The sequence below is a fragment of the Aquila chrysaetos genome, chromosome 14, assembly GCF_900496995.4.
Source record: "Aquila chrysaetos chrysaetos chromosome 14, bAquChr1.4, whole genome shotgun sequence".
Taxonomy (NCBI): domain Eukaryota; kingdom Metazoa; phylum Chordata; class Aves; order Accipitriformes; family Accipitridae; genus Aquila; species Aquila chrysaetos.
The window spans coordinates 18,534,657-18,548,267 of record NC_044017.1 but is presented as its reverse complement, the minus strand read 5'-3'; the positions used below and the strand labels follow the sequence as shown (position 1 = coordinate 18,548,267).

The 13,611-nt window shown below is 38.6% G+C and overlaps 1 protein-coding gene across 5 annotated transcripts in view; it reads left to right on the top strand.

Annotated features, from left to right (window-relative positions):
* Positions 1–197: 197 nt before the first annotated feature.
* The window catches only part of PIBF1 (progesterone immunomodulatory binding factor 1), a 123,225-nt gene continuing 109,811 nt past the window's right edge, over positions 198–13,611 (top strand). Inside the window, exons 1-5 of one of the 5 annotated variants that reach the window (XM_041128694.1) lie at positions 198–229; positions 1,099–1,413; positions 2,282–2,382; positions 4,249–4,447; positions 11,075–11,194. In XM_041128694.1, coding sequence (XP_040984628.1) covers positions 1,162–1,413; positions 2,282–2,382; positions 4,249–4,447; positions 11,075–11,194 — 672 coding nt within the window. In that variant the 5' untranslated portion in view covers positions 198–229; positions 1,099–1,161. The other 4 variants (XM_030036442.2, XM_030036443.2, XM_030036444.2 and 1 more) reach the window with 4 other exon arrangements.

The following is a 13,611-nucleotide window of genomic DNA, read 5'->3' as shown; positions in this document are numbered from 1 at the left end:
CGCGGGGGGGGGGGGGGGGGAGAGGAGGGGAAGGGAGGGGAGGGGAAGGGAGGAGAGGAGGGGGAGCTCCGCCTCCCATCGTGCCGCGCGGCAGAGCGCGGGAAGCGGCGCGCGGCGGCTGTCCGGTCGCCCTGGTGACGGCCTGGCGCGGCCCCGCCTCCGCCGCCCTGAGGGAAGGCGGAAGGTCGCGCATGCGCCACCGGGCCCGCCGCCGCCGCCGCCGCCGCCGGTAAGCTGCTTGGCGGGGCGCGGGGGCTGCGGCACTCGGCGCTGCGCGGGCCCCGCCTCTCCCGGCGTGCGTGAGGGTCGGCGAGCCAGGCTCGGCTCCCCCGCAGCCCGCCGTGGGCCGTTACCGGTGGGGCGGTTGCCCGTTGCTCCTCCGCAGAGTTTGGCAGCCGGCGGGTCGAGCGGCATCTCCTCCACCGAGCAGCTCCCGCCCCGGGGAAGGGCGGGGGAGGCGGCAGCGGCCCGGGAGAGCTAGCCCCCCGGCGGGCTCCGCCGCCCCTCGCCGCAGGGCAGCCCGGCTGGCGCTGACCGGGGCTCGGAGCGCAGCATCCCCTGTCTCTGTCGGGCCTTGAACAGCACGCGTCACTCTGCGCGTCTCTTAAGCCAAAGCTGCGGTCTGTACCAAGCGGTCGTAAAAGTACGCGTGACTGGTAAGAACAACGGAGCTGCGCTTTCAGAGAAGACAAAGCTGGCCATCAAAGTCTTCCTTTACCGTTGTCTCCAGCAAGTCTTGTTACGCCCTTTATTGGACGTTCTCTGACACTATATGTATGCTTCGTGGGTCTCGGGAGTTTCCCATGCGTGCTCTTCTGACAGTGTGAATGGCAGATGCACATCTTGGTTTAGCTATAACGTCTTACTAGTAAGCTTGGTTCACGCAGGCATTTAGCTTATTGCAGTCAAAACCCTTGTTAACAATTATTTAGGAAGAGAGTCCTCGGGCAACTGCCCTCTTCAGAGCTTCTTAAAATGTTTTTCTTGAGTGAACAAGAAAATATAGACGTGATGCTGAGAAGTATTGCTTAGTGGTCTTGTTTAATTGGTTACTTTTTCATAATGACGTAATGCCTTTCACTGTTTTGATTCTTGCAGCTGATTCTTCAGGCAGCTCACCTCAAAGTATAACTTGAAGAAGCTTGCGAATAGCAGAAGAAAATGTCCCATAAAAGCTCTAAGGAAATCAGGAAAGTAAACGTTTCTAGCTCCTTGGAGTCCGAAGATATTAGCTTAGAAACCACAATACCAACCGATGATGTTTCTTCCTCTGAGGAGAGAGAAGGTACTGTTAAAATCACGAAGCAGTTGATTGAACGGAAAGAGTTGCTCCATAATCTTCAGCTGCTTAAAATAGAATTATCTCAAAAAAACTTGATGATTGACAACTTGAAAGTAGAATATTTGACCAAGGTAAGAAGTGTTGTTCCTTTTGTTGTATAATCTTTTTTTGTTTCTGGTGCTTTTAGAGTATGGTAGAAACTTCTGTTCTGAAGTGAATTTCTGTGAATTGCATGCTGAAAGCCTGCTTAGTTGTTTGAGGGGGCTTTCTTGGTCTTTTTTGGTTGCTTGGTTTTGTTTGGATTTTTAATGAGAAAAGAAACAAAGATATGGAAAACTTAGCTGACTTGTCCAAGTCATTATACCTATAAATGAATGAGGTGGGATCGAATTAGTTTTTCCTTTTCTAAAAACAAAGGAAAAAGACCTGTTTTCTTTCAGAAATGAAGAATAATTTTGTCATTGATGTAAGCAGCTTAATAGGGCTTTTAACCTGAACTTGTGGAATACTAGAAAAAGTAATCTGAATACTATTCAATGATCTATTAATGAAGATGTGGCTAGAATACACCAATGTGCTAATAGTAGGAGATTCTGTTGTGTACAGTTTCCACTAAGATGCATGAAACTAAGAAAGGTGTGAAAGGTTTGCCACGTTTGTGTGCAGTCCACATTTACAACCTACTATGTACTAACTGTGGCTTTCACTGGCTTGCTGCTCTGAGTTTAAGCCTAGTTTGAAATTAACTGAACACGTAGCTATTTGTCTGAAAAAGATCAATCTTAGAACTAAGTCTTTCTTATTTTTAGTTCATTAGGGCAAAATTCATATAGTATTTTATGAAGCCTTAGCATATTTAGAGGTCTTGTTAGACAGTCGTTGTATTTCACAGGGCATTGAGCTCTCCACTGTTTTCTTTCAAGTTGTTCTTTTTGTAAAATATTTTTTTGAAGTCACCTTGGTAACTTCTTTTCTTCATTTTATACTTATATTCTTTAGATTGAAGAGCTAGAAGAGAAGCTTAATGATGCAATCCATCAAAAGCAGCTGTTGTCTTTACGACTGGATACTCAGCTGGCATTACAGCAAGAAGATGCTAGGTATGATGGAAGTAAAACTAAGAACTTCATCTTTAATAACTTATTAATATGAATTCAAATTAATTCATGGACAGTTAATGGAAACGTTATGAGTTGCAGCAATAGTATTTATTTTTCACATTATATTAGTATTCCCATTCTAAAAATGGAATTTACATATTTAATTTACATATAAGTAAATTTGAATTCAAGTCTCACTGGCTGAAGCTTGTGGTTTTGGTTTTATTGTTACCTGGATTCAAAATTTAATAGGAACTGGGAGTAAGAACGTTCTTAGAACTAGTAAAGAGCAAAAGGAGTAGGTGGAGGGGACAGACTTCCTATCAATTTAAACTGAATTTTTAGTAACTGCAGCCTAGATGACTTGGGAAAGGTAAGGGGATAACGTTTAGCACTTCCGGTTAAGATCGCTTATTGGTCAGAAATGCTTTCACTTGATGATGTAGACGCTTTTCATCTTGCTTTTCTGAAACATTTTGGGTTAACCTATAGCTGAAAATAGACTACCTAGCAGGCTTCTCCAAATTACTTTGTCAATTAAAGGTTTTAACACCTGTGAAGGAAGAGCATTACTTAATAGTCTCATGTTACAGTAGAGGATGCACCAGCTTACAGGATGTGACTAGTTCAAAGTTGTATTCTGTAGTAAGTCTCGAACAGGTTTAGGGATGTGAAGCCAGACCTGAGATGAGTTACAGCAAAGTCTTTCAACTAAGAGCAGCTGACTGTCAGAAAAATGTCTGTCATACTGTATGCCTATTTGCACCAGAGTGGAATATTTTTATGTTGGCCATACTTGAGTTATCTGAGGAGTGCTAACTAAAAAAGTACTGATGTGCAAATTGTTATTAATAGGCACAAAAGAGTTAAACTACTTTCCTTTCCCCAGTCTTTTCATTAGTTTCCCTGTCTGTCTTTTACCTCACTTTCATCCCCATTTAACAGAATCGTACACTATATGTGGAGTATGTCCTTGTCCAACTGCTTTGCTGACCTGGGACTTTCTTTTGTCTGTTTGAAACCAGGGGGGCAGACATTGCCTTGTAGTACTAGATAGTATTTTTAATATTACTTTTTAAATAATGTAGGAATTACTGCATTTTGAAAAGTGATTTAATTCTAATATATTTTCAAGAGTTACAGCTAAAACCTCAAAAAAAGTAGGTTAGTCGCCTTTGATTTATATAAAATAAAGAAAACTCTTTGAAATATCTTTAAGTGATGTGCAGTTTCTCTTGCTGTATAATACCTTGTCACTGGTGATAATAGTAATGATAGTGTTTTAAGGCTGGAAGTAAGCTTGCTTGCTTAAGTGTAGTGTTATCTGTGGGTTGGTTTTGTTTTTGTGGGTTTTTTGTTTGTTTGTTTGTTTGTTTTTTAAAAAGTACCCCAACTTTGTATGTTACACTGGGGAGAAAATGAAGGGTTGTGTGTGGAATAGGCCATAAGCACATGTGCTGAAACTTGGTAAGACGCAAATTGAAGTTGCTATTGCTTTATTTTGGGATTTCCTAGTTCCCTGGGTTTTGTGTGGAAATATATTCTGCTTTTTCATGTTTTTAACCTTTTAATTGGTAAATTAAGACTAATTTATAAATTCAAGTCAACGTGGAGAATAATTGTCACCTCTCAGATTCAGCTCTGTATTGTTAGTGACTATGACATTTCTGGCTTTTTACATATACTGAGTCTGATATGATTGTGTAACCATGGTGGTACACACTCTTGTGCTAATTACCTAATCTCTAAGTAAATTTCCCCCTCTACAAAATGAGCGTAACTCACTCCCTTGCCAGGGTATTGTGAAGGTTTGTCACGTGTGTTACTTGCTGCTTAATGTCTTCTGTTTTCAAATCAATCTTGAAGAAAACACCAGGCTCTAATGAAACAAGAAATGGAAACTATTTTATTGAGACAGAAGCAACTGGAGGAAACAAATCATCAGTTAAGGGAGAGGGCTGGAGATATCCGTCGTAGCTTGCGAGACTTGGAATTAACAGACGATTGCTATGAGAAGCTAAAGTCTCTCCCTGAAGATCAGCTTTCTATCCCTGAATATGTTTCTGTGAGTATCGTGTTTTGTATTGGTTTAAAATATAGCAGTATCCTGGGTCTGGCTGGGATGGAGTTAACTTTCTTCATACAGCCTGAATCTTGCCACCACAAATTGGCTAAAACAGTGTTGGTAACACACCAGTGTTTTGGCTATTGCTGGACAGTGCTTGCACAGCATCAAGGCTTATTCTTTTACCCATTCTGCCTCCCCTGTCCTGAGTGAGCTAGGGGTGTTTATGAGATTGAGGGGGGACACAGCTGGACAACTGACCCAAATTGGTGAAAGGAATATTCCATACCATCTAACGTAATGCTCAGCAACATAAACCGGAGGTAGAGGAAGAAAGAGGAGGTGGGGGGGCTTCCAAGGTGGCTTCCAAGGTGGTTATTGCTCAGAGACTGGTTGGGCATTGGTCTGCTTGTGGGAGGTGATGTGTGATTGTCTTTGCGTGGCTCTTTTTTTTGTTTGTTTTTAATATTACCTCTCTTTCATTCACTAATTGAGAAAATCACTGTTGAGAAAACTTGGCACCTGAGTTTTCTTGCTTTTGTTCTTCCCACTCTGTCCTGCTCCCACTGGATGGAGCAAGTGAGTGAGCAGCCATATGGGTGCTTGGCTGCTGACTGGGGTCAACACACCACAAGCTGTAAATTGCTTTTGTTTAGAATTAAAGGGATGTGCATATAGTAGAAGCCAGTCTATACTCTTAGAATTCTTACTCTTCCCCAACTAGAAATGAAGGACCTTCAGAGGCAGATGTGCTTCTGGATCAGTCCATTATGACTAGATTCCAGTGGAACCTTTTAATCCCAGACTCTGATGTCTTAGAGTAGAATTGCTGATGTATTTTAAGAAGGTTAAGCAGATGGGGTGTTACAATTACACACTGGGCACACATTGATGATATGAAATACAGCATGCTGAAAATAGGAATCTGAAACTCGGATTGCCAGAACCACAGGTTGAGATGGCTCTTGCAAACATCTCTTACCTTTCCCTCATGCTTTCCATCTGGCCCTTTCCTATCTGACTAAATGACGGAGATAAAGTGTACCTTAAAGTATACTTTAAGAATCATTTTCTTGGTTTAAGAAGTTTGTTAATTATGGCTTATGCATAGATGGAGGGGCGGGGGAGTACTCTGCTTGCAATAAAAAGACAATGCCTTCACAGACTGTGGGACATGTCCAGAGCATCCTGGCTCACTTCTGAGAATGAAGAGGATTTAGACATGTAGACCGTAATTCACCAAAGTATTAGCATTGTACTTATCTATAGAGCTAGTTATTAAGGAAGCTGTAAATAATATAATGTTAAAAAGCTTAGTGCATTTGCTGAGGTATAAATGCTGTGTGAATGAGTTCTCTTGCTGGATGAAAGTCATGCTATACTGTGCTCTAGATATATACAGAGACATAAAACTTGTCATTCTTGTTTAAAGGATGTTTTTGGGAACATCTTTTGAAGAGTTCCAAAACTTGGAGTTTTGAAAGTACTAGGAAAATGTTAAGGCTCTGATTGATAAACAACAACACTTAGCTTGGGGCCTATTAGGTTATTACCCCCTAGCTGTCTACTGTATCCACTGCCCTCTGCAGAAGTACAGACTGAGAGGTTTTTCTTGATTCCTGCACCACCACGGTCGATAAAGCATGTTTTTAACACAAACTGAAATCCATGTCAGCTTGCTTGAAATCGGTGTGCAGGAAGCTCCAGGGCTTCAGGAGTTGACAGTCAGTCAGTACAAAAGACTGTAGCCTGGCAGGACAGATACCAAGAGTTAGTAACCTTGCCAGCTGCTTTAAGTGAAGCTGTCACAGCCCAGTTAGAGTGCTTAGATTGTATTTGTGAGTAGAAAGGGGCTCTAAAAAAGATGTGAAGCTTCTGAAGGGAGAGGTAACAGCCACCTTCTACCCCTAATCTACCTTTCTTTTTCTCTTGCGTTCAGCCAGTAAATGCTACTTTTGCCTGTGACTCAAACGCCACTACTTGAGTGTTCAGTGAAGCCCCTTTCTTCTTTACACGTCACTTTTTTATTTTGAAGACGTCCTTTATTGACCAAATTTTTTTTTTTTTTTTTTTTCTGGAGAAGACATTCTAAAGATATACTGGATTAAGATGCTGTTTTCTGCTTTTTGTCTCAACTTCTTTTGGCAACAGGATCAGTGTAAACCTGAGAGTATCATTTAAGCTCAGTGATTCTTTATCATTACTTTGAGTTATTTAGCTGATACAGATGCTGGGAGGCTACAGAACTGCTTTGCATATCCTGTCTAGGCATCCGTTTGGCTTCTGAAGGCTAGGAAAAGGATGTTGAAGGGAAAAAATAATTGTTCTGATTCTGTTTTCTGCTTTGCTTAAATAAGGAGGAATTGTGCATTTCTCAGGCAGATAAAATCTCTGGCTCCAGATCTATGTGCAGACTAATAGTATAGTCTACTGATAGTAAGGTAAAATTCTCCTTGGCAAGAAAGAGTTCTGCTTAGAGAAAAATGGAGCAAGAAACTTCCAGACTCTTAATTCTATTTATCAGTTATAAAATACTGCCTTACAATTCTCCAGGATAGAAGTAAATGTATATGTAATGCTTACGCTTTATTTGAAACCTGGTATACTGGAAAAAAGCAAGAAGTGGTTAAATACAGATTTTGTGTATAGAGGTATTCCAAGTTTAAAATAACTAGAATTAAGACAAATGTGAGATGTTTTTCACTGTTCTTCCACAAAGGGGTGCAATAGTGACATGTTTGAGCAAAGACTAGATAATGTTTAATGTTCATGATGATGACAAATGCAAAATGATCTTTCTTTTAGAGTCAGGCTTTTTGTTTTGAACTTATATGTAAAAAATTTAGGGGTTTTTAACTGTTTATAAGAATGATTTTTTTTTTTTTTTAGAAACCATGTATGTAAAATTTTAAAGCACTTCAGGCCACTGAACTGGTGCTTAGCAGCTGAATCACTTAATTTATTCGGTATAATGAGCCTCTTGTGTGCTCTCCTCTAAAAATTTTTCACCAAGTTGTTTAAGAGTGGTATCTGCAAATTCTGTTTGATCCGATTTTAATCACCATGTCTGTCAGTTGCATCATTTTGCTTACTACAGCTCAGTTGCTCTTTGCAGTTAACTGATTGTTGTTGTTTAACCCCAGCCAGCAACTAAGCACCATGCAGCCACTCCCCCCCGCCCAGTGGGATGGGGGACAGAAATGGGAAAAAAAACGTAAAACTCGTGGGTTGAGATAAGAACAATTTAATAGGACAGAAAGGAAGAAGCTAATAATGATATTAACAATAATAAAATGACAATAATAATAGGATTGGAATATACAGAACAAGTGATGCACAATGCAGTTGCTCACCACTTGCTGACCAATGCCCAGTTAGTTCCTGAGCAGTGATCCCCCCAGGCCAACTCCCCCCAGTTTATATACTGGGCATGATGTCACATGGTATGGAATACCCCTTTGGCCACTTTGGGTCAGCTGCCCTGGCTGTGTCCCCTCCCAACTTCTTGTGCCCCTCCAGCCTTCTCGCTGGCTGGGCATCAGAAGCTGAAAAATCCTTGACTTTTAGTCTAAACCCTACTTAGCAACAACTGAAAACACCAGTGTGTTATCAATATTCTTCTCATACTGAACCCAAATCGTAGCACTATACCAGCTACTAGAAAGAAAATTAACTCTATCCCAGCTGAAACCAGGACACTGATGCAACCACTTTCACACTTCATTTAACAGAAGCCAAGTTTCTCATCCTCTGCACCTACCCATTTTTAGCTTAACTCTAATTTTCTGTAAAAAGTGGTGGGCGCATGCTAAAAGTTTTTTTTTAAATTGCTTAGAAAGTGGTAACTTTTCCCTTACAGCACATCTATATAAATTTGTAATTTTTAAGATAAGCAGTTGTTTCTGAAATCCCATTACAGTAATTTTCGTTTCTGGTATATTGACTTGGCAAGAGGCAATGTGTGGTTTGACTGCTAAGTCACATGAATGTTTATTGGCCATTAAGCAAGCTAAATAACAGTAACATTTGAACTTCTGCTACAACCTTCCCCTCATCTGCTGCATTCATTTGCACTTTATTTTTACCATGGAGAGATCTATTCTTGGGAAGGCTGTGCAGATATGCTTATCCTTGATACCTGTATCCCATGTCATCTTGGTTTGATACTGGGTAATCTGTTTCAAGGTGGTTGTTGTTTGGGAAGTAAATGTGGCATGATGGCATAAGTTCGGTTTCCTAGGGAAATCACAGTAAAAATACAAGAACTTAAGGGAAAAGCTAGGTGTGGTTTAAAAAAATGCACAGTGCTTTAAATGGTTACCAATTGTGACAACCAATGTTATTTTTTAAGAAAAAAAAAAAACTTAAAAATTTTGTAATCACTTTTGTTTGGGGAAAAAAAGAGGATTTGATTGAAATTCAGTTGCTTAGTTTCAGATATAATCAGACAAGTTCTTAAAGAATCCAGATAGATGAAAACTGTGGTCAGCGGAAGCTGTAGTTAAGAGACTAAAATTGTATTTGCTGCTTTGCATGCACAATGCTAAAGTGTTTGGTTTTTTTTCCTAAGGAAGTAGTTGAAGCCCGTTATAGTTCAGAAGTTAGAAAGAACCCACAAAACTAACTTCACTGTTTGATTTCATGCAAACCCTTTAGAAGCAATGTGATTTCACAGATGGACATGAAAAAACTCCTTAAATATTGAAGGAATAGAATACTGCAAGAAAAAAAAAATAGAAGTGAAGCAGTAAAAGGAGGCAATAATATGCAGTTAGTTTACTTCCCAGAATAGAAAGACATTTTATAGTTTTAACTGTAGCACCTGATGGTTCAATTTGTCATTTGGAACTTTCACAACTTGAACAAAAAAATTATCATACCTTATTTGGGGTTTAAATGAATTGTACTTTTAAAAAAAATCCTTAATTTTGTTCATTTTATGTGCAAACCTAGACATAACGAATTGAGAAGCCCTTGTTACCATCTTAAAAAAATTAAAATAGCAACTATATTTTGGGAAAGCTTTCATTTTTTTCAATAAAAAGTAACTTTAAATTTATAGCGTATGTCCTGTTTTAGCTTATATTTGTTTTCCATCTAAAGGTAAGGGTGAAAGGTGGAGTCTTTTGTTGGGTACAACAAATTCAGACAACTGCAACTTTCAACAAGCACAGTATTTGGAAAAGCTTAGAAACAAAATCCCCCAAAACATACCACTTGTTAGAAAATTTCACTTTTCTGCCTTACTGCTAATCATCCAGTCATGTTGCACACTTGCTTTATTGTATAAAGAAAACTACACCTACGTTTACATCGCAAATTTCTATGGCTTCTGTATTTTTTAGAATTGTATGCTGTAAATTATATAGTATATACCTGGAACTTCTCTTTGTCTTCTGCTATTTACAGGTAGCAAAAGAGACCTGTCCTCTTTCTGTGTGGAAGTATAGTACATCTCGCTCTTGAATGCTTACTTTATCTGTGCTTTCTTGCTTGTATTTCTTCTTCAATTGTATATCAAACAAAGAGTTAATGATGGGGAGTATGGAGTAGCTTTTGCATGAAAATAGTGTTTAATTATCTATTCCCCCCCCCCGCCCCCAACAAACAAACATTTTAAGGTATCAAGTTAATCTAGGAGTAATAACCTCTGTGTACGTGTGTGGGGGTGTATATCAAAAAAGCTCTTTCTTCTTTGTTTTGTCTCTTTTTGTTTTTTTAATACTGACTTTGTGCTTTTACTACTGTGTTTTCTGGTATTTTTTTCTTGTTCAGTAGAAAAGTTCTGGAAGAGTTTTATGGATCTGAGTCTTATTTGTCTGAAACTATGCCTGTGACTGGAGTGGGGGACGAGAGAGGAGTATGTGTAATAGGTGTTTTGGGTGGTTTTTTCTAAATCCTTTTACAAGGCTTTTTTTCAGTGTTAATTTAGCAGAGTCGAGTCTTTGACAGGCTTAGCTACATGATGCAACTGAACCCATATAGCAACATGCTACTGCTGAAACTGTGTGCGTGGGGTGTGTCACGGTGCTTCCTGGTTATGTGCTGTTCCTGCTTCCTGTGCTTGCTCTTGCATTTTTCTTGGTGCAGATTCAGCACACTGAACTGGCAGAAAACAAAACTAATCTCTCTGCATTTCTACATACCCCATAAAAATTTATATTGGCTTGGGGGAAGTTCGCAAGTTAAGTTGGTTTATTGCTAAATAGGCTTTTTTTTTTTCTTTTTACACTGTTAATCAAATAGTCTCTAGAGTTGGCACAAGTAAGAGGGTGGGACCAGGTGGTCCATTAGCAGCTGTATTTTTTAATTGAGCAGCCTGACGGGGAGCTGCCTTAGTTGAACAGAAATGTGTATCTTTACCTTTATTCCTCTTTTGGTTTTTTTTTTCAGTGCCAAACACAAACTGATTATTTCTTAGCTGCTGCTGTCAAAGGCTAAGGAATGACACTGTCTTTGCTTTAACATTCCCCCACCGCCCCAGCCCCAGCCAGGTTCTTGGTAGGCACTAGAAATCATTTCGTGAATTATTGCCATAAAATGTTGAGCTGATTTGTTTTGGGGATTATCGTTTTGCAATTGCAATTTTGCCAGTCTCAATTTTGAATATATATCTTGTTCTTCTAGATCCGATTCTATGAAGTAGTCCATTCCTTAAGAAAAGAGCTAAGTGATCTACAGATGAAAAAGGAAAGCCTAACAGAAGAACTAAGTGGGTACAAATCCCAGCTGAAGTGTCTGACAGAGGTCTGTGCACCTTAATTATTTCAGTTAATAAAGTGTGTAAATATATTTTGCAAAAAACTCATTCTCCAAATCATTATTCGTGTATAAGATATAAAAGCTTTTTTGATTATAAAAATTACTTGGAGGAGGAGGGGGCGGGGAAGGAGGGAATGGGGAAACATGCTGTATACATCCTTGCATAATAGCTAATTTTAAGTTATGGTTACCCTGTGAGATTTTCTCATGAGACTGTTCAGGATAGACTCTTACCAGCTATGTTGTGCTTTCTGAGGGTAAGATTCAAGGTGGGGAAGCTGAGACAGGAGATCCATCCAGCAGTAGTTGATGACACAACTATAGTTCAGTTTATAGTTTTCAAGACAGTGATGTCTTGGTAGTAATTTGCTTCACCTTTTCTTTTAATGATATAAAAATGCATTTTTTAAGAATTCTTTGGAGTTGCATCTTCTCTGTTATGCTTTTCAACTGTTTATGTTTTAATTTTCCTATTTATTTCTATACTAAAGGAAAAAGATAATTTGATTTCAGGTAAGGTATAAATGCCAGAAGTAGAGAAACAAATCATCTAAATACATTTAATTTTTCTTTTCAAAGAGTAAAGGAGTTGAAACGGTATAAGGAGAATGTTGTTTTTAAGGTATTTATGAATTTTTGTAGTATTCTTAGTATGTATGCAGCTAGGATGATTTGTATTTTAGCTCAGTTCTGCATAAATCTGGAGTTGTGATAATACAGTTTCAGGTACCCAGAGTATATTTATCCAAGTCATGGCTAGCAGGGACTTAAATGCCACTGTCATTTTACTACTTCTGAAATTATTCTTTAGTTACCACCTTTTTTTTCCTTTAAATTTACTTAGAGAATAATCAGGTGTAAAGAGATATTAATTATACAGGATTATCTTGTGAAATTCATATTATTTTCATTTCTCTTTTAAATTGAATTATAAAAAGTAGTCAATAAAATCTGTGCATTTATGTGCCTCAGCATTATTTTCTGTCATCATCTCTGGTCATAATTGAGATTAAATTAATCCTGTTAACTTTGATTTACATGAGCATTTTCCTTCATTGTACATTTAATGTGCTCTGATTTAATAAAATTCTACAGGAGGATTTCAGCCTTCTGAGATTCAACCGACATCTGTGTTAATTTTTGCTGCAGCAATTTAACAGGATAGTAGATAACAATAATTAAAGTTGTGCTAGAAACAATTTTCTTGGTACATTGACCTTTCTTTAATATAGAAACTTCTAATTTTGTTCTTTTTATACCACATGGTGGCAGCATCCACCTTTCCCACTGATTTATTTTTTCAAAGTTTGAAGTTTACTGTGCTTTTCTTTTGATGCTGCTGAGAAAGCAGTAGAATGTTGCCTGTGTTGAACTGAGGTGGTTCTTTGAATGCTTATACCTTGTTTGCATAATCATGCTTAAAATGAGAGACAATTAGTGAGAATGAATACCTTGTTTAAAAAAAAAAAAAAAAAAAAAAAATCAGGCAAGAGATCCAGATGTGGAAATGTCACAAGAAAAAAAGGCTTACAGTTGTTAATAAAAATTACTCCTTAGGCTTCTCAGGTTTCAGATAAGACAACTTACTATGGTTCTTCCATGTGTACAAAACCAATCCCAAACCCAAGTCTTCACTGTATCTGTTATGCATGGAGATGACGTGTTTTGGATATTTAATGAAATGTGACCTGGTACGAGGTATTTTTTGTATGGAGAGACTTAAGAGTCTGTATTTTGCTTCTGGCGAGTTAAGATTTGACCTAGTGACTTGATGAGCATCACTGTAACAAGGTACCTCAGGCTGTTTCAGATAATAAGGTAAGAGGAGCATCATCAATACATGAGGGTACTTTAGAATGTCTGATGTACTTGGTACACTAAAGCTAACATACCTATGCATCTCTTGCAGTTTACGAAGAAGTGGTTTCAGGGTGTACTGTTGGTGTAACTTATTTATTTAAGCTCCTTCAATAAGGTCAAGCTTTATTGCAAGGAAATCTATCAGTAGGAAATAAAGCACAGTTTCATTCAGAGTCCTACTTAAGCTCTTACACTCTTCTTCTACTGTTTTTGTGGTATTCCAATAATTCTTTATTTCTGGCCATGTGAACATAGTCGCTGAAGTTTCTTGCGTGTTATTAAATAACTTACACTCTTCAAATCCTTCCTCTGGTTTCCCATCCAATATTCCTTCAATTTTAAGTTTTCTCTAACAGTTGCAATATTTCTGTTCTCTACATAGCTTATCAACAAAGTCTCTGTTCTGGTTTTAAAATTTCTTTAGGAAACTACCAATACAGATGTTTGAAATACAGTCATCACAGAAGTTAAGACAATTTTTTTTTTCCCCCCTCTGTGAGACTAAACCACTTCCTACAGTAAGCATTCCTTTTTTTCTACTA